At 47.9% G+C, this 20,104-nt stretch overlaps 1 protein-coding gene across 1 annotated transcript in view; it reads left to right on the forward strand.

Moving 5' to 3' along the window:
• Positions 1-20,078, forward strand: part of IFT172 (intraflagellar transport 172) — a gene marked incomplete at both ends in the record, with an annotated part of 32,572 nt that extends 12,494 nt beyond the window's left edge. Inside the window, 34 exons of the mRNA XM_079550567.1 lie at positions 480-592; positions 1,530-1,697; positions 1,967-2,103; positions 2,462-2,569; positions 3,095-3,179; positions 3,501-3,593; positions 3,917-3,994; positions 4,889-5,137; positions 6,513-6,591; positions 6,996-7,116; positions 7,553-7,697; positions 7,770-7,859; positions 8,243-8,340; positions 10,197-10,332; positions 10,410-10,526; positions 10,912-11,054; positions 11,767-11,860; positions 12,107-12,171; positions 12,294-12,474; positions 12,987-13,096; positions 13,371-13,500; positions 13,987-14,085; positions 14,428-14,537; positions 14,910-14,973; positions 15,217-15,303; positions 16,260-16,376; positions 16,504-16,614; positions 17,211-17,330; positions 17,877-17,972; positions 18,428-18,487; positions 18,977-19,075; positions 19,316-19,469; positions 19,692-19,783; positions 19,989-20,078. Of these exons, the coding sequence (XP_079406693.1) occupies positions 480-592; positions 1,530-1,697; positions 1,967-2,103; positions 2,462-2,569; positions 3,095-3,179; positions 3,501-3,593; positions 3,917-3,994; positions 4,889-5,137; positions 6,513-6,591; positions 6,996-7,116; positions 7,553-7,697; positions 7,770-7,859; positions 8,243-8,340; positions 10,197-10,332; positions 10,410-10,526; positions 10,912-11,054; positions 11,767-11,860; positions 12,107-12,171; positions 12,294-12,474; positions 12,987-13,096; positions 13,371-13,500; positions 13,987-14,085; positions 14,428-14,537; positions 14,910-14,973; positions 15,217-15,303; positions 16,260-16,376; positions 16,504-16,614; positions 17,211-17,330; positions 17,877-17,972; positions 18,428-18,487; positions 18,977-19,075; positions 19,316-19,469; positions 19,692-19,783; positions 19,989-20,078 (3,839 nt within the window). The remainder of the gene's footprint in view (positions 1-479; positions 593-1,529; positions 1,698-1,966; positions 2,104-2,461; positions 2,570-3,094; positions 3,180-3,500; positions 3,594-3,916; positions 3,995-4,888; positions 5,138-6,512; positions 6,592-6,995; positions 7,117-7,552; positions 7,698-7,769; positions 7,860-8,242; positions 8,341-10,196; positions 10,333-10,409; positions 10,527-10,911; positions 11,055-11,766; positions 11,861-12,106; positions 12,172-12,293; positions 12,475-12,986; positions 13,097-13,370; positions 13,501-13,986; positions 14,086-14,427; positions 14,538-14,909; positions 14,974-15,216; positions 15,304-16,259; positions 16,377-16,503; positions 16,615-17,210; positions 17,331-17,876; positions 17,973-18,427; positions 18,488-18,976; positions 19,076-19,315; positions 19,470-19,691; positions 19,784-19,988) is intronic.
• Positions 20,079-20,104: the final 26 nt, after the last annotated feature.

Consider the following 20,104-nt stretch of genomic DNA (forward strand, 5'->3'; position numbering starts at 1 on the left):
GAATGTAAACATCACTCACTCCCCTGCATTTTGCTGGCCTCCTCAGTTCCTTTGCATGCACCGTGCCAGACAGCATATCCCTGGAGGCCCTCTTTGCATTCACAATATCAGGCAGCAGATTCCTGAAGGCTCATTTCACATTCACTCTGTCTGTCAGCAGAACACTAGACACCAGATTTGGAAGGTTAGCTGCCTTGTGTAGGCACAGCTGTGGAGTGGCTGTCACTGTGCCCAGGACCCAAGGTTCTGTAGTGCCTGTGATCTGTGCATGCTCATAGAAAGGTGGAGGGATTTACTGTTGTTGATGAGGCTCCAAGATAAATGTCAGTGCATTATGCTTTTCATGTTGCAGTGTGTTTGCTAGTGGGTCCTGCAGTATTTAAGTCCCAGATACCTGATCCCTATAGGGCAACATTGAGTGTTCAGCACCCTAGGACACATTAGGTATTTAACACTGTTTTTTCTTTTTCTTTCCCAAGTGGACCTTGTAGGTAACTACAGTGTTGGCACTGTCAGCCACGACAGCAAGATTGATTGGCTGGAGCTGAATGAAACAGGTCACAAACTGCTCTTCAGGGACAAGAAGATGAGGGTAAGGCCAGGCAGGGGAGCATGGTGAGGTGGCACACTGTGGGAGAAGTAAAGACAAGTATGCCTGAGTTCAGGGAGAGAAATGAGAAACATATGAAGTACTCCTTACTTCTTGACCACTTCTTAGGAAAAACAGACCGTGTTCAGACTGCAGGAGCTGGCAGCATCATATGTTTGGATTTTAATCGTAGCTCACTCTGAAGTTAGTTACTTGACATCTTCCTCCATCTCATTACTCCTTAAAATACAGATCATAGACTGTTTTGCTAGGAGAGGGAGGCAAGTGGGTGAATCTCAGGATGAGGACTCCAATGTTGTACTTGCACATCAATTTAAAAAGGCATTTTCTGCTTGATTTACATCTGTAAGATGAACTCTAATTCTCTAAAACAACTTAGTCACAACCAAATAGCATGTCCAATATGACCTTTGGCTTGTGCTAATTCCCTGGGAACATAGCCTGGAAGAGTGTTAGTAAGCCCAGGGCAAAGCTATGCCCCAAATGATGGTAACAGTTTCACAAACACCCTCTCAGCTTGTTGGCAGCAGTCCTTGCAATAAGATTTTACACAGGATGGACAGAATTGCAGAGTAAGGCTTGCTTGGTCCCCTAGCCTGTTTGAGGAAGGATTTAGAAGACCATTCTCCTGTTAGAGCTCTACAAAAGATATATTCTGACTTACTTATTTATGAGCTTATTAATAAGGAAGGCAGGGTCTGAGCATGCTGCTTCAAATATGCAAATATTTAAAAAGATCTCAAGTCTTGAACGGTAATATATACAAATAAAAGAGTGTGGAAGTTCAAGCAACATATTAACTCCTGGTTGGTTATATCTCTTTACAGTATTCTTGCTCAGATGTTGCTACCAAGTTCATGTCAGTAAGCAGCCCAGCCATGAGCCATACCAAACCTTTTTCTCCACTTTCCCCATCTAGTTGCAGCTGTATGACATTGGAAGCAGCACCAAGACTACCATTTTGAACTACTGCTCCTATGTGCAATGGGTCCCAGGCAGTGATGTGGTGGTGGCTCAGAGCAGAAACAACCTTTGCATTTGGTATAACATAGATGCTCCTGAACGAGTCACCATGTTTCCTCTGAAGGTAAAACTCTGGAGTCTTTGATTTCCTTCATCAGTTTCTGTTGTGTCTTGCTTACCTGTGTGGGAATAGGCAAAATGGTGTTGTGGACAGTGGACAGAAGGGAACTACTGGTTTCTCCTGGACAAAATATGAACTCATCTGTCTCGTATTGCTCTGCCAGAAATGCTCTGGTAGAGCTTTCACAGTTGGTATAGAACTGTCCTCATGTCATTACTGCCCTGCACACCCCCAGACAACATGGGAGTGTTGACAGCTGGCACTCTTTTTAGGGAGATGTTGTGAACTTGGAACGGAGTGATGGAAAGACTGAAGTGATTGTGTCTGAAGGAGTGAACACTGTGTCCTACACACTAGATGAAGGTCTCATAGAGTTTGGAACTGCCATTGATGATGAGGATTATCACAGGTAAGTGCTAGATAAGCCATGTGGTTATGGCAGGTACTCCACATCACTTAGCAGACATTTGAGGGTCTATAATCCATGAATTACACATGCACAACTTTCCATGCTGAGTTGAGGTTCAGCTACAGAGAGTGATTTTGATGCAGGATGTGGCTGTAACACACAGTGGAGTCCTTCAGCAATGAGTACTCAGCTTTGTCATCACCTTCATTGATTTTTTTTCCCTACATGTCAGGCCTTGTTTTATACAGTTTTCTTCAGAGCTCATCATACCCATCTGTTTTCAGTGCAACTCTTGTTAGGGAGCTCTAGTCAAAGAGCTCTTCTGACACTGAAAGTCTGCAAATCTCTTTGTCTCAAGGGCTACTGCATTTTTGGAGACACTGGAAATGTCAACAGAGACTGAAGCCATGTGGAAGACCCTAAGCAAACTAGCTTTGGAAGCTAGACAGCTGCACATAGCAGAGAGGTATGGGAAAAAGCTAATTCATCTTTCTGGCCTGAACACTCTCTCTGCTGAGTCCCTCACAGAATCCAGGGTCTAACTAAAGATGTGACTTTCTGTATGACCTGCAAGGTTTATTGCATCAAAGAATGAAGTGTTCTCTATTCCAGGCAATGACTTTGCCCTTTAGTCCTAGACAGTAATGACAGTACTGGAGTCAGGAGAGTGTCACTTTGTAGCATAAACTTTTGCTGGTAGCAACTCAAGCCAGTGCAGCAGCAAGGTTTCAGGGAGCTGGTAGACTGGGACAAACTCTGCACATCTATCTCTGAAGCGTAGAGGGTTGAAGCCACGTCCATGGCTTCTCCACAAACCAGGGCTAGAGGGCACATCTGAACGTGGACCTTGGCAAAATCTTTCTATTGAGGTGAGGCTACCCATCTCAACACCTTCCACTGCATGACTTTGCTGCTGTGGCTCTGATTTTGTTGTCTTAAACCAAAGGTGCTGACAAACCCCTCAGTGACTAACTGCTTTGGTTTTTCAAAGGTGCTTTGCAGCTCTGGGCAATGTGGCAAAGGCTCGATTTCTGCATGAAACCAACGCTATTGCTGAGCAGGCAGCTCAAGAGCATGTGAGTCAAACCTTTTCTCCTGTTCAGGGTAGTCACATCCCTGTAAATACTTGCATACACATTACCTGGTGTCCAAGTCCCACAGTATACTGTTACAGACCAGGACTTAGTCTTGTAGAATCTGCTGACATAATTCTTCATCCAGGTCTTCTGGCTGTCCGTTGCATACTGTGCTGCTCCTATCTTCTCACTTCTGTGATTCACATCTGTCTTCTTCAGTTTCTGTAGTGACACAGACCCTACCTGCATTCCTTTCCCTTGTACCATATCCAGAGCCTTTCACCCAGTAAAAACAACTGAGCTAACTGTAACTGCCTGCAGGGTGGGGATGGGACAGACCATTACCTGGTGCGTGCCCGCTTGGCCATGCTAGACAAGAACTACAAGCTGGCTGAGATGATCTTCCTGGAACAGGTGAGTGAAGGAACAAGGAGCAGAAAAGATCTCACTTATTTCTGAGCAGGATGATTTGTGATCTGAGAGTGATTTCTGAGAAGAAAGATTGCTTGTTCCTGGGAGAAATTTTTTTTGCCCTGGAATAGAAGGAGATGTTCTGTCTTCCAAGATGTAGAGCGTAAGATTGCTGGAAGAGAGTGAGGGAGGATCAATAACCATGTGGAGGGCATGATTCACATGTTCAAATGTTTCCTACATTTCTCACCTACCTGCTGTGAGAGTTCAATGGCAATATGTCTGCTAATGGACCCTTCAGCTTGACAATTTGCTCTTTAACACAGAATGCCACGGAAGAAGCCATGGACATGTACCAGGAGCTGCACATGTGGGATGAATGCATTGTGGTCGCTGAGGCAAAGGTACAGAATATAGTTTCTCTGGTCTGTGGTCTGTGCTTATTTGGCAAGTCTCCTGGTTCAGAGCCCAGTCAGTGTCTAGGTGCACTTCTCCTGGTGTCACATCTGCTTGGAAAGGCTCCCAAAGAGACTCTGAGCTTGCCTTGGAGATCCCGCATCTGATTCAACTCCAGATGGTGGGGTTGTTGCATAAAGGAGCCTTGACTGCTAAAGAAATGGAAGATTCTTGCCATCAGAAAGAGAGTCCAGGTCATAGAACTGAGAGAGCAAGGCACAAGTGTGGAGGTTTGGATGTAGAGAGAATTAATTATTGTGCTAGATACAAAGTGATGTCCCTAAGACACAGCAAGTGCAGAAATCAACAAGATAGCTGTTAATGGCAAAAGACCAGGTTTGGGGATGAATAGATCTTTGTTCCAACACCAAACACGTGCTTTTATTTTCTGGAGTATAGCATTACATGGCTAGAGGGGCAGGGTGCATTAGAGATGTGGTTTAGACAAGATTATGCTAGCCCAATTTGTCCACAAGAAAGAACACAAGAATAAAATCAGTGGGTTCTTCATGATCATGCAACTGACAGTCAAGGAATAAAATATCAAGGAATGTCTCAGTGTGATAAAAGAGGAATGTAAGGGGAGGTTGCTTTGATGGAATTACAGACTTGGTGAATAGTGAGGAAGAAAGGGTAATGAGATGGATTTGGAAGTAGCTGGGGCTTTGCAAAAGAATGAGTAATGCAGTGGTACACGGGGCTTTTTTGTTTTCTGCTAGCTACAGCTGCTTAGTTTAACTGGGCAGCAAGATTTCTGGTGCCATGAGCTATTCAGAGCCTGCAGGAGGAGCAGGACAACACTTGCCTTTGTTCAGCTCAACCAACGATGCATTTTTCAACAGGGACACCCGATGCTGGATAAGCTGCGTCGGGGTTACTACCAATGGCTGCTGGATACCCAACAGGAAGAGAAGGCTGGGGAGGTCCAGGAGGGACAGGGGGATTATCTGGCAGCTGTCAGCTTGTACCTGCGGGCAGGGCTGCCAGCTAAGGCAGCACGGCTGGCCATGAACAGAGATGAGCTCATGACCAATGGGGATGTCATCAATAGGATCTCCACAGCACTGATCAGAGGAGAACTGTTTGAGCAGGTAAGTGGTCCTCCCCACTGGGCCTTCTGAGTAGCATGAAAGCTCTTACCTGTCCTCTGCATCTGTGAGATTGAGAGGACTGCAGCAGATGCAATTCTGTGTTGATAAATTCATGTTTGACATTTAGTAGGAAATCCTAACTGCATCCATCATACACAGATGAAGCCTACAATTGCTTTCTTAGTCAGGAAAAAGATCACAGCTCACTGATGGCAAGTCTCCAAAGCTGAACGTTCACTAACAGCCAAGGAGGCCTCAGGGAGACCAGGAACCAACTGGAAAAGGAGTTGCCAATGAAACAGAAAACTTGATACCACTGCAGAAATGCACAGTGCTTTCTCACAGCAGAATAAAAAATGATGGTACAGCTTTCAAATAAATAGTCCAAATGAAAAAGCTGAAGAACAAAACCAAAGGAGGTTGGGAAGACACTCCAGCACATGAATGTCAGAGAAGGGTAGTGATTATATCTAATAACACAAGAAACTGGTAACTACTTATCATTAGGTGTCACTTTTAAAACAGAAGGATGTATTTGACATAGCTCATGATTATGTTGATGTAAGAAAGGAGTGCTCAGTCTGACCCATATACAGCTTGGTATCCTGGCCAGGAGTAGCCTCTTGCAGGTGCTTGAGAAGGAAGTATAAAGAGCAAGGAAGAAAAATACGTGCTGATGCTTCCTATAGAGTACTTTCATGGCTACCAGCAGCTTGCAGACTATGGTCTACCTGAATGGGCAGATTTATTTTTAGGTTTAAGAGCTTGCCAAATTATTAGTTTAACTATGGGTACTTTTGGATCTACACCATTGGCTGTGAGTTACCCAGTTCAACTGTGCATTGTGTGAAAAATCACTTCCTTCTGCTTACCTATTTTATGTGTCCTGCTTCAATTATGCTTCTCCAGTTTCATTGCACTTTGGGCCTTTTCTGACCATTTCATTTTGACCCAAGAGAAATATATGCTTCTCATAGAATCATAGAATCTCTTGAGTTGGAAGGGACCCTTGAAGACCATCTAGTCCAAGTCCCCTGCAAGGAACAGGGACGTTACAGCTAGATCAGGTTGCTCAGAGCCCTGTCCTGCCTGACTTCAAATTTGTCCAGGGATAGGAATGTGTGGGTCCACAGAGAAGACAAGGATCTCAGCACGTGCAATCTTTCCCCAAAGTCCCCTTTGTGTAGGTTAGTCTTGGTTAGTGAGATTAACCATGGTCTTGGTTAGTGAGGAAGGCATAACCGATGGAGAAGTCTCTGTGGCAAGGTCTGGTAAGACTGACAGCTCTGTAGGTGGAGGTGGTTGGGTGGATACTGTGGGGAGATGGGAGCTCTAGAAACTGGCAGCCTGTGTTTATCCCAATGTTTGTCATCAGGCAGGAGATCTGTTCGAGAAGGTTGGAAACGCACGGAAGGCTCTGGAGTGCTATTGCAAGGGCAGTGCCTTCCTGAAAGGTACTAACTGTGTGCTAACTACGTTCTACCCCCAGCCCCATCTTTTCCCAGCAGGATCCTGGGTACTCTGGCCTGGTGGCAGAATGAGCTATTGCCCTGGAGCTCAGAGTTGCCTAGTTGCTCTAAAACTTCCACGTATCAGCTCATTCAATGCATGTATTTTCACATGGTCACCCACACAACTCAACGACAAGAGCCTGTTCCCCAAGGCCTTGATCAGGCCGATTGCACCAGCATAGATCCAGATCCAGCCTTCCATAGGGTCCAGATTGCTGGGTAGCCCATTGGAGCTGGACTGGTCTAGGGATTCACCACCCCCCTATCCCCAATCCAAGGCCTATGTTTGCTTCACAGTTCTGCTTCCTTGCTGGTTTCAGCATATCAGCTTTCATGTCCCCTTACAGCAGTGGAGCTGGCTCGCCTGGCATTTCCTGCAGAAGTTGTGAAGCTGGAGGAGGCATGGGGAGACCATCTGGTGCAGCAGAAACAGCTGGATGCTGCCATTAACCATTATATCGAAGCCAGGTGGGGGCAGGTGATGGCTGTATAACCAGCAGCAGCATATCCTGGTGGGTTGTGTAATTCATATGATTTGCTTAAATCAGTAGGGCTTTTTTTTCTGAATAAGCCCTCAACCTCACTTTGCCAGTGCTTCTGATACTTTTGTGCAGTCTGCTGGCCCAGCCATGGATTCCTCACCACTTATCTTGCAAGATCTCTCAGCCCTAATTAGTCTTCTCTGCTGTCCTAGTTCTTAATTATTTTTTTCCCCTAGCTTTGCCAGTTTTCCAGACCTTTGTTCTCATGCTTCCTGAAGGCTGCTTTCTTCTCTGCTGATACTGTGAAGTTATTCAGGTCTTTCTTGCTGCTCTAACCCTGGAAGAAGAATCAAGAATCTCCCCAGCTCAGCTATAGGAGATGACTGCTGGCTGGCTGTAAAAAGTAATGTTTCTGTTGCTAGGTGCTCCATTAAGGCCATAGAGGCAGCTTTGGGTGCCCGGCAGTGGAAGAAAGCCATCTACATTTTGGATTTGCAGGACAAACAGACAGCAGTTAAATATTATCCCAAGATTGCCCAGCACTATGCAGCCCTGCAGGAGTATCAGGTGAGGCCACAGAACACAATCATTGCTGCTCTCTATCCGTTGAGACTGCTGACTATAGTCATCTCACCACAGATCGCAGAGGAGCTGTACATCAAGGGAGACCAGACCAAAGATGCCATTGACATGTACACACAGGCCGGGCTCTGGGAACAGGCTCATAAGGTAAAATCAGAAGCCAGAGTTTCTGGGAACCTCATCCTGCTTAGTGGGTTGTACTTCATCAGCAAGAGGCTTTGTGTGCCAGCATCAAGTGCTGTTTCTAAAGGATCGGTGCAGGGGCATCTGAAAGCAAGAAAGAATTCAGTCCCTTGTATCCACAATCCTCTTTACTTCAGCAGCCCCATGGTGGGTGCACCTGTGACAAATAGTGCTCTCCAAAGGGCCTGGTCCTGTGTGCTTTGATCACAGTGACAAATGACAACCAATTCTCTGCAGAGCATGTAGTGTATACGCCTGTTTGCAGCGGGAAGGAGATTCATTTTCACCTTCTGCTTCACTACTCTGTACCAAGAAAATGCTTGTCCCGTGTGTGTTTGTTTTGGCAGCTGGCAATCAAGTGTATGAGCCAGGAAGATGTGTCTGTTCTCTACATAACCCAAGCCCAAGAGATGGAGAAGCAGGGCAAGTACAAAGAAGCAGAGAGGTGAGCTTTATAATCAGTGCTAGTTCAAGACAGAGCTCTGAAAGTTTGGCTGCAGTGAGAAGGAGCTCTTTCCCTAAATAGGAGCTGAGTTTGGGACTGGGATTTGGAAAGATCCCATGTACTATCATCACATTTGGAGCCCTAGAACTGATATTTCAGAGGTCATAGGAAGAGAAGTCAAGGAAATATTGATGAATTTTTGTCCACCAGGACAGAAAGGAGATTAAGGTGTCTCATGTAGCAGAAATGAGGCAAGGCTTTTCCCTGTGTGCCACATCTGGTCTGTTGTGGCCATGGAAGTGTTTTTCAGCCAGGTTACTATTTTTGTCAGCTCTAGATTAAGAATAACACCATAAGGTTAGTAGGTACAGGGACAAACACAGCTATCTGATGCCATGGCACCTGATCTCAAGGATGCCAGTACATGAAAGGAAGCATTACAACTGGAAAGGTCACACAGAGTTTAATCCTTTTGGTGGCATATGTGAGTAAGTTGAATTGACACTGTCATGTTGTCATTCCACCAGAACTCACAGCCTGAGGTTGGAGGCTGAGATGAAAGCAGGTCACAGAAGCCCAGAGGGTCCCTCCAAGTCAGGACATGGGGTGACCAGTGAGGACAGAGGAAATAACATTGCCCTCCAGCAGATGATGGTGGCGTAACAGAAGGGCCCTGTCTAAGCAGTGCTCAGCCATGTGGTCTACAACAGTCAGGCTGTGTACCAGTGCTGTATATCAGTTATATGCCATGCTGTGTACCAGCTAACAGTGCTGGGCCTGATGTACCCCCATGTACAGTTGGCCAGGGCACACTGCTGACATATTCAGCTTGCTGTCAGCCAGAACCCTTACATCCCTTTTTGTAGGACCACTCTTCAGCCTCTCATCCCATGGTCTGTACATATATCCAGGGTTGCCTCATCTTGACTTGGTCTTGTTAAATTTCATGTGATTGGAGATTGCTCAGCCCTCCAATTTGTCAGTATCTCTGCAAGGACACTACTCAGGGGGGTCAACAGCTCCTCCCAATTTAGTATTGTCCACAGACTTACCCAGCATATACCTTCAAGTCCTGTAAGTTCTAAGTTAGCAATGAAAAAATTAAAGAGAACTGACCCTAAGATGGAGCCCTGAGAAGCCCCCCTAACAACTGCCTGCCAATCTGAGTGTAATCATCTAAGCTCAACCAGTCAGCCAATTGTTCACCAGTCTTATTATGTATTTGTCTAGATGTATGCTGGACATTTTGTCCAGAAGGATACTGTGAGAGACAGTGCAGAAAGCTTTGGTGAAATCCCAAAGGATTGCATCAGCTGGCTTCCCTTAGTCAATCAGATGGGTAACATCATGAAACAGGACTTTCTCCCCACGAGCTCATGCTGACTGTGACTAGTGACTGTATTGTCTTTCAAGCATCTTCAGTAACTTCCAGAATAATCTCCTCCACGATTTTACTAGACATCAAAGTGAGGCTGACAGGCATGTAATTAGCAGGTTCTTCTTTTTTGCCCTTCTTGAAAACTGGGACAACATTTGCCAGCTTTCAGTCAACTGAGATCTCTCCAGATTCCCAAAACTGTTGGAAAATAATTGAGAAAGGTCCCACAGTAATAATATCCAGCTCCTTGAGTACTCTGGGATGATTCCCATTGGGTCCCATAGACTTACATGCATCCAATTGGAGCAGCAAATCCTGCACGAGTTTGGTGTTGGCTGTGAGTTTATTGTTCCTGCAGTCACGGTCCTCCAGGAATGCCTTCTGATAGTGAGCCTACGATGTCCCTGCTGGATGCAGAGAGAATACAGGGCTGAGTACCATCTTCAGCTGAGTCTTGTGAACGTGCTTGTGTTTCCAGGCTGTACATCACTGTGAATGAACCTGATTTGGCCATCACTATGTACAAGAAGTGTAAGATGTATGATGAGATGGTTCGCTTGGTAGCCAAGTACCACAAGGACTTACTCAGTGACACCCACCTACACCTGGGCAAGGTGAATGCATCTCACGGCCAGGGATCAGGTAGGGCAAGCAAGGGTAAGTGTCACTAATTCATTGCTTCTAATTGCAGGAGCTGGAGGTGGAGGGACGTTTACAGGAGGCTGAGTACCACTACCTAGAAGCTAAGGACTGGAAGGCCACAGTGAACATGTACAGAGTGAATGACATGTGGGAGGAAGCCTACAGGGTAATGATCAGCTATCCTGCCATGCAGGGTTGCAGGATTCCGGTAGGAATTGCCCTGTCCATATTCACCACAAAATGTGCAGGCTTGATGTGGACTATCTCACTTATCTCTTGTATCTCACATATGTGGCACAGCAATGAAGGTCTTTGTGCCACTGCTGTGCCTCTAACTGCTCTGCAGTATTGCACTCCAAAAGCAGGCCTGGACTACTAGCCACTGTGCAGCACTGGCATTTCAGCCTTTGTCTCATTCTCCTTGGCCCAGTGGTGGCTACAGAAGGACTCCTCGGGAGAGAGCAGTTGGTGCAAGAGGGTAAGTCCTGGCTCAGCTTGCTGAAGTAGAAATTGATGTATTGTGTTTTTTCTGTTTTCTTGGCTTTGGATAGGTGGCCAAGGCACATGGTGGGGCAAACTCCTATAAGCAAGTGGCCTATATGTGGGCAAAGAGCCTGGGTGGAGAGGCAGCTGTGAAACTCCTCAGTAAATTCGGACTTCTGGAGATGGCCATTGACCATGCAGCTGACAGTGGGTAAGCAGGTCCTTCAGCCCAACACTTCTACCTTCATCACCTGAGAAAGATGGAATGGCCCAAGATATGTGCATGTGTGTGATAGCTGCAGGTCAAGGATATGGCATATCTTCCCATGCTTCTCCCTTCATGTTCTCCCCTGCCCATACCTTGTGCTTCCTGACACTCTGTCCTTGGCACAGAGGACTTAAAAGATAAGTCTTCTTCACCTGTTAGTCTCATAAATGTAAAGTCTGAGGTGGGCAGACAAAAGAAATTTTCCCTTTAACTTGAACAGAGAGATCTTGTGAGAGCCTCTGAACACAGGGGAAGGTATTCCTCATGCTACCATAAGTAACTGCTTTCCAGAAGTGTTTTGGCCCCACTCTGCAGCTGCCCAGGCATGTGTCTGCACTGCCATCCACAGTGCTGCTTTGCCCCAGCTCTCCCACTTTTCTGGGCTCCTGGAAGCTTTGTGACCCCCCTTTAGGGCTGAACAAAAGGTCTCTGGCACTTAGAGCAAGTGTGAAGGAGCTGAATCTCCTTAGTGGGAGCCAAAAAAGTTCCTAGATTTTGATCAAGAGCAGGAGTAGTGGCCATTCACTTGAAATCCCCCAGGCTCCCCCCTCTCCTCTCCCTGTGTCTTGTGCTCTGTTTGATGTCTCACTCTTGATGAAAACATGCCCTTGCAGCACACAGTCCTTCTGTGACCCTATTTTCTCTTTCATTTCAGTGTCTTTGAATTTGCTTTTGAACTGGCTCGCCTCTCCATGAAGCAGAAGATGCCAGAGATCCACTTAAAATATGCCATGTTCCTAGAAGATGAGGTAATTTTACCACTTGGAATAGGCAGAAGCCCCCTGGCCGCTCGGGTAATCAAACAGTTCCTCTGAAGGGCTGCTGCAGAAGGCACTTCTGTGGCTGCAGACACTGCTCACCTCCATAGCTATAGTCCCAAGCTTTCACACACCTCTCTGTTTCATAAATTCTCTCTGCCTCGTGGTAAGTTGAGGAAGTCATGTGCTGTTATCAGGAGAGAAAAGCGTGCACATAAACTCCTCCTTCTTTCCTAGGGCAAATTTGAAGAGGCTGAAGCAGAATTTATTAAAGCTGGAAAACCCAAGGAGGCAGTGCTAATGTATGTAGTCTTCCTGCTTTTGTACTGCTGCATCTCCCTGTCTGGTGCCAGCCTGATTGCTTCTCCAGCACTGCTCTGCCTCCTGCTGTGCCTCTTATTACATCTCCTGTCGATCCTCCTAGGTTTGTGCATAACCAGAACTGGGATGCTGCACAGCGTGTGGCTGAGGCTCACGACCCAGACAGCGTGGCTGATGTGCTTGTAGGACAGGCACGTTTTGCTTTTGAGCAAAGAGAGTTCCAGAAAGCAGAGGCCTTCCTCCTGCGAGCACAGAGACCTGAGCTGGCAATAAAGTACTACAAGGTGAGTGTTGACTGTGGCAGGATCGTTGTCTTTGTCCCTGGTTGACAGCCCGGTTTCTATGGAGGAGTAAAATCCAGCTCCTTTCAGCTTAGTAGCCAAAGAGAAATGTTTACACGGGTGCTTGCTAATTTAACTTAAATCTGGCCTTTTCTTAGAAAGCTAATCTGGCAAGAATTTCACAGCATATCTTAGCTGTTCCACAGCTCTGGGAGAAAGTACCTTGCCAGAAAGGTGTGGGTAGGCCTCAGGGATGATGTGAGTGGTGAGTTTGAGGACTGTAAGAGCCTATTCCGTAGAGTTAGCTAGGATGAATGTGGAACCTTCCCCTGAAATTGCCTGGGTGAGTGGTGCCATTTCAACCAGCAGAAGAATTGGATGACATTGCTGTGGTTGTTCCTCCCAATGGATCCTCCGGCAAGGTGACACGAGAGGCAGTATGATTTGTCATGTCAGGAGAGCAGTGGACCCTGGTGAACTGGGGAAAGCTTCTCCTTTCTGGTGTGCTGCTGCAGGAGGCTGACATGTGGAGTGAAGCCCTGCGGATCTGCAAGGAATACATGCCTGGTCGGCTGGAGGAGTTACAGAAGGAGTGTGGCAGGGAGGCTGCCAAGAAGGGCTCCGGGTAAGTATTGTGCTCAGGCTGCAGGAAGCAGACTGCTTGCTCTTTCCCTAGGCTGTTGATCTGCCAGGTCTCCAGTGTTGCCAGTGCATCTCCCCGGGTTCCTTAATCATACTCTCTTGAGTGTTAGCTGTGTGCGTTCTTTGACACACACACAGCCCCCTTTCCCTTCTGAGGTCTCTGACTTACTTTTGCTTGCACCTCCCTGCCAGTGCTGTCTGCAGGATTTCTGTGGCAGCATCACAGTCTTGTTCACAGCGTGTGTTTCTCCCTACAGAGGAACAGAAGGGCTGCTGGAGCAGGCACGGGAGTGGGAACAGGCAGGGGAATATGCCAGGGCAGTGGACTGCTATCTGAAGGTGCAGGATTCCAGCAACAGTGTCCTGATGGAGAAATGTTTGCTGAAGGTGTGATTCCCTTCATCTGCTCTGCTATCTAGGAGGCTTCCCCCATATATCTCAGTCACTGCAGGACACAAGAGAGCCATCAGCGACCATTCTCTTGAGCCCAAACAGGCTGTCCTCTTACCTCATGCTGGGCTGACATCCTTGCTGCAGCATGATGTAACCTTTGTGCCTGTATCTCCCTGCACAATGAAGCTAGACTTTATGACATAGACCTTAGCTAACTGAGCGCCCTTTCTTGGCACACATCCACCAGCCTTTGAGTGATGTTCTTGTTGGTACTTTTCACTAGTACCTGTGTCCTTGTATCCACTTCAGTAACAATTCTGTCCTTGTCTAAGCTTCTCTGAATCACTAAAGTGGGCTATCGTTTCTCCTCCTCTTTTTCTACATAGTTCAAGTGCAGCTGACTCTATATTAGCTGGGACTGAGCTCTTCCCAGCTTCATCCCTTTCTCAAACAGCTCTTATTGCTGCTTTCTGTCCGCAGGCTGCTGAGTTGGCCATTAAGTTCTTGAGCCAGTCACAGAGCATGGAGGTCACACGGACCGTGGCTCCTCAGCTGGTGGCCATGAAGAAATACAGTTCGGTGAGGGCTGGTGCCTGGCACTGCAGAAACAGTGACATAGGAAAGGAGAGCTGTATCCAAGGAGAGGAGGGCAAGTCACATCCAGGGGTGATGGGTGGGTGGCCCACTACAGAGTCAGGCAGTGCTGAGCCATCAGAAAGAAGGAAGGAGGGGAAAGGATCGAGTTCTAGAATGGGATGAGAGACTCAGGCCTTGGGAGGAGACAGAGAAGGGGGTGACTTTTTGAGAAGAGACTTTGTGTTGCTGCTGTGTGTTAGGCACTTCCAACAGTGCCAGCTCCAGCCTGGGCTGTAGGGTGCCTTTGGAGTTTTGTTCCTCATGAGACTGTCTCTGCCCTTGCAGGCAGCAGAGCTCTACCTCAACATGGACCTCATCCGAGAAGCCATTGATGCTTTCATTGAAGGGGAAGAATGGAGCAAAGCCAAACGTGTGGCCAAGGAGTTGGACCCCAAGTATGGGGTTGGACTCTTTCAACTTCCTCTCTCACCCCAGCATGGTCCCTTGCCCTGTCCTGTCCTGCTGTCCCTGGGTATTCTGGATTCTCAGAAAAAATCTTCATTCTCTTTTGTCCCTGTCTTCCCTCTTCTTGATATTCCTGTGCACATATTTCCTTTTGAAAGGTCTGTCATCCTCTGTCATCCCTTTCTGTCCTCACACATATTGGAACGAGCTGCCCAGGCTCCTCCTACCTATGTACACAGCTGCAGACTTGAAAGATGTAAAAATCCTTATTATCTCAAAGCAGACAAAGTTGAACCCAGCCTCTGCACTGATGCAAAGAACTGTTAGTCCTGCTGTGTGTTAAGGCTCTTTTTACTCTGCAGGTCAGAGGAGTACGTGGACCAGCGTTACAAGGAGTATTTAAAGAACCAAGGAAAGGTAGATTCGGTATGTATTCGGGATGTCCAGCAGGACAGGGACAGAGGTCCCCAGGGCCTTCTTTATAGGGCTTTTGCCTAAATATCCATAGGGGAGGATTCTGTATAGGCCTGAGTCATGGCAGATGACCAGATGGGTCGCACTGGATCTCTGCTTCCATAAAGAGGGAGAGACTGTGTGTATGTGAAGAAAAGCTGGAGGTGGATAGGAAACCTTGCCTTCACAGCAAATCTGTGCTGTGTCCATCCACAGTTGGTGGGAGTCGACGTCATGGCTGCTTTGGATATGTATGCAGAGCAGGAGCAATGGGAGAAGTGTCTGGAGGTTGCAGCTAAGCAGGTGAGTGCCTATGTGAGCCCTTGGGAGGGAGGCTGGGGCTCTTGGCTCTCTGAAGCAGGGACAGCAGGAATGAATGGGCAGAGGCAAATGAGCCTTCTCTGTGGGGAGCACGGGGAGTCACTACAGCAGCTCTAAAACCATCTCTCTGCTGCCCCTGTCCTGGTACACCACACCTAAAAAGGAAGTGTGAGACACCAGAAGCATATTGTGTTTAGTTTTTGTGATTGATGGAACACTGAGAAAGCTAAATGAGTTGTTTGGGCTGCAAGTAATTGGCACCAAGGAAACAGAGAACTTTCTTTCTATGTGTTCTTCAGAAGCCTGATGTCAGTTGAAATTAAGGCATCTTTGTCATGAAGGCAAATTTGACATTTTTTGCATTTTTACTGAAAAAATGACCCCAGCAGAATAATAAAAACAGAGAAAAGCAAAATGAAACTGTTTTAGAGCTATTCCAGGATCTGCTTTGGGGATTTGTTTGTGTTTGGTGGCTACTGATAAATGAGCTGCACTAAGGATGGGTGCTGATTCTCTAAAGTTGAGGTATTGCTTCAGACTGAATAACAGCAGGGCAGCCCCTGGGGAAAGTCTGCAGTAACTGCAGTTATCATAGTTAATCCCTGAGGCAAACACTGGCAATTTGGGCAAACAAACAGTGTTGTGCTGTTGGTTTTATTGTTGTTATTTCTAATGCATTAAGCAGCAACCTGAGTTTGGACTACAGTAAACTTGATTTCTTTTTGACTCAGACTTCCCTGTTGATGTGAATGGTTTTTGTTGTAGCAGCTGTTATCTTGGAGAGTCCTGTGATGGTGCTCTAATGATTCAGGAGGCAGCAGTGTTGTTTTTCAGGCTCAATTTATGTACAAGCATCTGAAACTGTCATTACCGAGTGACAAGCATTCAGCTCATTAATCTTATGCTTTCAGTTCTTATGTTTTCTGTTTCTTCTCCAGAACTATAAAGTCTTGCACAAGTATGTAGCTCTGTATGCAACCCACCTCATCCGGGAGGGCAGCTGGGGCAAAGCCCTGAGCCTGTATGTACAGCATGGAGCTCCCGTCAACCCACAGGTAATGAAGACAGCATAACATCCCTGTGGAGCTGCCAGAGAGCAGAGCTGCCCTTCCCTTAGCCTGTGCTTAGCAACAGAAGGGCTCCAAACTTTTGTCATTGAGATTTCACTCCTTTGTCTTGCAGAACTTCAACATTTACAAGCGTCTGTTTGTGGAGATGGTGAATGCAGCTGGCATGAACTGTGCTGAGGCATACTCCAGCTGGGCTGACCTGCGTGATGTCCTCTTCAGTCTGGTGAGTGTGGGCCACGGCCACCACTGCCTGTTAAAGTCTGAAGTGCCCACTTCTCATCCTGTACCCATATTCAGCAGCCCAGCTGAGGGAAGGACCCAGAAAAAGCACAGAACTGCTGAGCCTGGAAACATCTTCCCATCTCCCCAGAGCTGCTTCATGGAATCATGGAATTATAAAGTGGCCTGGGTTGAAAAGAACCACAGTGATCATCTAGTTTCAACCCCCCTGCTATGTGCAGGGTCGCCAACCACCAGACCAGGCACAGGGCTTAGAGCCCTATGCTCCTTCTCTCCTGTCTCCAAATATCCCAGCCAGAGCCCGTGATGGCCTTTGCTATTTCTGTTCCACAAATACCCACCCCCAGCATAAACTAAACCAATCAAACAATCCCATGTTGATCCAAACTCCCCTCCTTGCAGCATTGCCTGTTGCTTTCTCCTTTTCCCACAGCCTCCTCAGTTCAGCACTGCGCAGGACCTGGAGCACTCAGATCCAGACCTTTCCCAGTCCTGTGAGGTGTCTGGATATTTCACATCATTCTTTCTCCCAGTTTTTCCACAGTCTTAAGCAGTGCTCCCTGTTATTCTCTTCTTCAGTGTGAAAATTTAGCAAAGTCAAGTGAGGTGAACACTCCAGCACATGCAGAGTTTGAGACTATGCTGCTGATATCTCACTACTACGCCACCCGCTCCGCTGCTCAGGGTGTGAAACAACTGGTAAGGGTCTTGAAATTCCTTTATCAAGTCAGCACTGTGAGTGCTGTGAGCTCCATGGGGACATGCAGGTTCAGGGCATGATGACCCAGAGGTGGTTCACAGGGAGCAGGAATTGATTCCCAACTCAGTGAGGCTTCAGCAAGTGGAAAAGAAAGGCAGCCAGAAGGAGGCCAGAGAACAGCAGAGGTGAGAAGGATAGGCCTGGAGGTACACAGTCGATGGGAAAAGACTGAAGGAAGAGATAACAAAACATAACTGCTGGAACAGGAAAGAATCTGTTTTCAGAATCTTTGTATGCGTTGGATAATTAAGGAATCTAATTACTGCAAGGGAGAGGCAGGTTAGACAGAAAGAAATGCTTTCTAGCAGGTTTCCAGCTTGGAATGGCCGTGAACAAAAGCTCCTACAATGAAGCCTTTATGTCAGTAATGGTGGGTGCAGAGCTCTGCTACAGGGGCCGTGGTTATACGATCTCAGGAGATCTCCTCCAGCCTGATTTCTTTTCCATGCTTACTGTTGTGGCTTTACTGTCCCTTGTGTCTACAGGACACCGTGGCTGCCAGGTTGTCCATTTCTCTGCTGCGTCACACTGATCTCCTTCCTGCAGACAAAGCCTTCTATGAAGCTGGGATAGCAGCCAAGGTGAGAGCTGTCTGCCACAAGAGCGACTCAGGAGTTCCAAGCTTTTTCTTCCATGGTCTCCCCCAGCTGCACTGGCATGTGAGCAGCCAGATGCTGGCTTTGGAGGCCTTTCCTTAAACATTTTGTGTTTTATCATGATGTGGCCAAAGAGCAAATCTGAATTAGTGAGGGGACATGAACTGCAGACCCAGGGGTAGACCAGAGCTCTGTTTTGTGGCTCTGCTATTGCAGATGCAGGACTCTTCACTGGCCCACCTAATTGTTACCACCTAACTGTTATGTAATGACTACAGGCTCTGACCTCCTGCCCAGACGTAATGACACACAGCAAGGATAGCAGCATGTTCTTACTGTCTGGTGCTGGCTTTCCAGCCCATCATTCATATGGGAGAGTTGTGGCTGGGAAGATAAACCATCCGCTGCCTGGTCTCACTTGTGGTTTCTCTCAACACTAGGCAGTCAACTGGGAGAACATGGCCTTCATCTTCCTGAACCGCTTCCTGGACTTCTCAGATGTGCGTATCTTCTGCTGGGGGAGAGGTTGTGGATGCCCCATCCCTGGAGGCATTCAAGGCCAGGCTGGATGTGGTTCTGGGCAGCCTGGTCTGTGGTTGGTGACCCTGCACATAGCAGGGGGTTGGAACTGGATGAGCATTGTGGGCCTTTTCAACCCAGGCCATTCTATGATCTATGATTCTATGACTCATGCTTCAAAATGACAGTGAGCTGTAGGGCTGTGCAGACCCAGCATATGCTCAGCCTGGCCAGGAGATGCCTGAGGCTGAATGAGGCAGCTACACCTGAGCTGGTACTGATGGAGAATGCAGGGCCCTGAACTTGCTCTGTGTGCACATGTGGGGCTATGAAATGCCACCTCCCAGGAAGGCCCAGTCCTCACAGCACTGATAGATAGGGGCATTGGTAAAACCACCTTTACAATACAGACTGCAGTGTGAATGCCAAGGATGGTACTGCCTCGAGATCCACCACTTCTCCTTTCTCAGGCCATTGAAGAAGGGAACCTGGATGCTCTGGACCACTCCGATTTTCAAAGCACAGACATTCCCTTTGAAGTGCCACTCCCAGCCCATCAGCACGTGCCTGTGAGTATCATCCCCCTCTGTCAGATCCCTGCAAATGCTGCCTCTGTGGGTGGCACTTCAGAAGATGGAAAAGCAGCCAGGACCATCCACCACAAACACACCTGCAGCCCCTGTTCACACACACCCATGCACTCTCACGCTCCCTCTGCTATACACGCTCGCTAATGCACACATGCCTGCACTCGCTCCCCACTTCTTGCACACACACAGCATACAGTACCCCTGTCCTCTGCCCTGCAGGAAGAGAAGAGGGAGGAGGTCAGGGATTGGGTGCTCACCATGTCCATGGACCAGCGGCTGGAGCAGGTGCTGCCGCAGGACGAGCGTGACACATACGAAGCCTCCTTGGTGGCTGCAGGCACAGGGGTGCACTCCCTGCCCTGTGTGCTTACAGGTAAGCTCTGGGCCAGCTCACAGCTACACGGGGAGGTGGAGCACTTTGCACCTTGAGTTGAGAGGGGTCAGGCAGCACTGTAAGAGGAGCAGGGCAGCTACGTGGCTGCCTTCTACAAAAGTGCCCCGCTGTGAGGAACTGCGTACGGCAGGGAGGGATGCACGAGGCAGGAGGGCTGCTGTGGGGCTTGGCTGGTTGGTGAGGCTGTCACTGTGTGGCCAGGGTACCCTGTGCTAAGGAACAAGATCGAGTTCAAGCGGCCGGGCCGAGAAGCCAACAAGGACACGTGGAACAAGTTCCTGATGGCTGTCAAGGTGAGCCAGGCACTCATTCCCCCATGCTGATAATTAATCATTGTCCCACTGGTGGAGCTACACCAACCCAGGGCCATTTCATTGTACCTCCACTGAATTAATCTCACAGTACCGGGGCACAATACGCCTTGCAGGTGCAGCTCTGCCAGCTCCCAGGTGTCAGTGGGGAGAAGGCAGTCACACTTCCCCCTCTTCTACTCTGCAGACATCCCACAGCCCTGCATGCCAAGACGTGCTCAAGTTCCTCAGCCAGTGGTGTGGGGGGCTCCCAAGCACCAGCTTCTCCTTCCAGTGAGCCGGACCATCCTGTTCCTCAGCCCC

This window comes from Tetrao urogallus (genome assembly GCF_951394365.1).
Source record: "Tetrao urogallus genome assembly, chromosome: 2".
Classification (NCBI taxonomy): Eukaryota; Metazoa; Chordata; class Aves; order Galliformes; family Phasianidae; genus Tetrao; species Tetrao urogallus.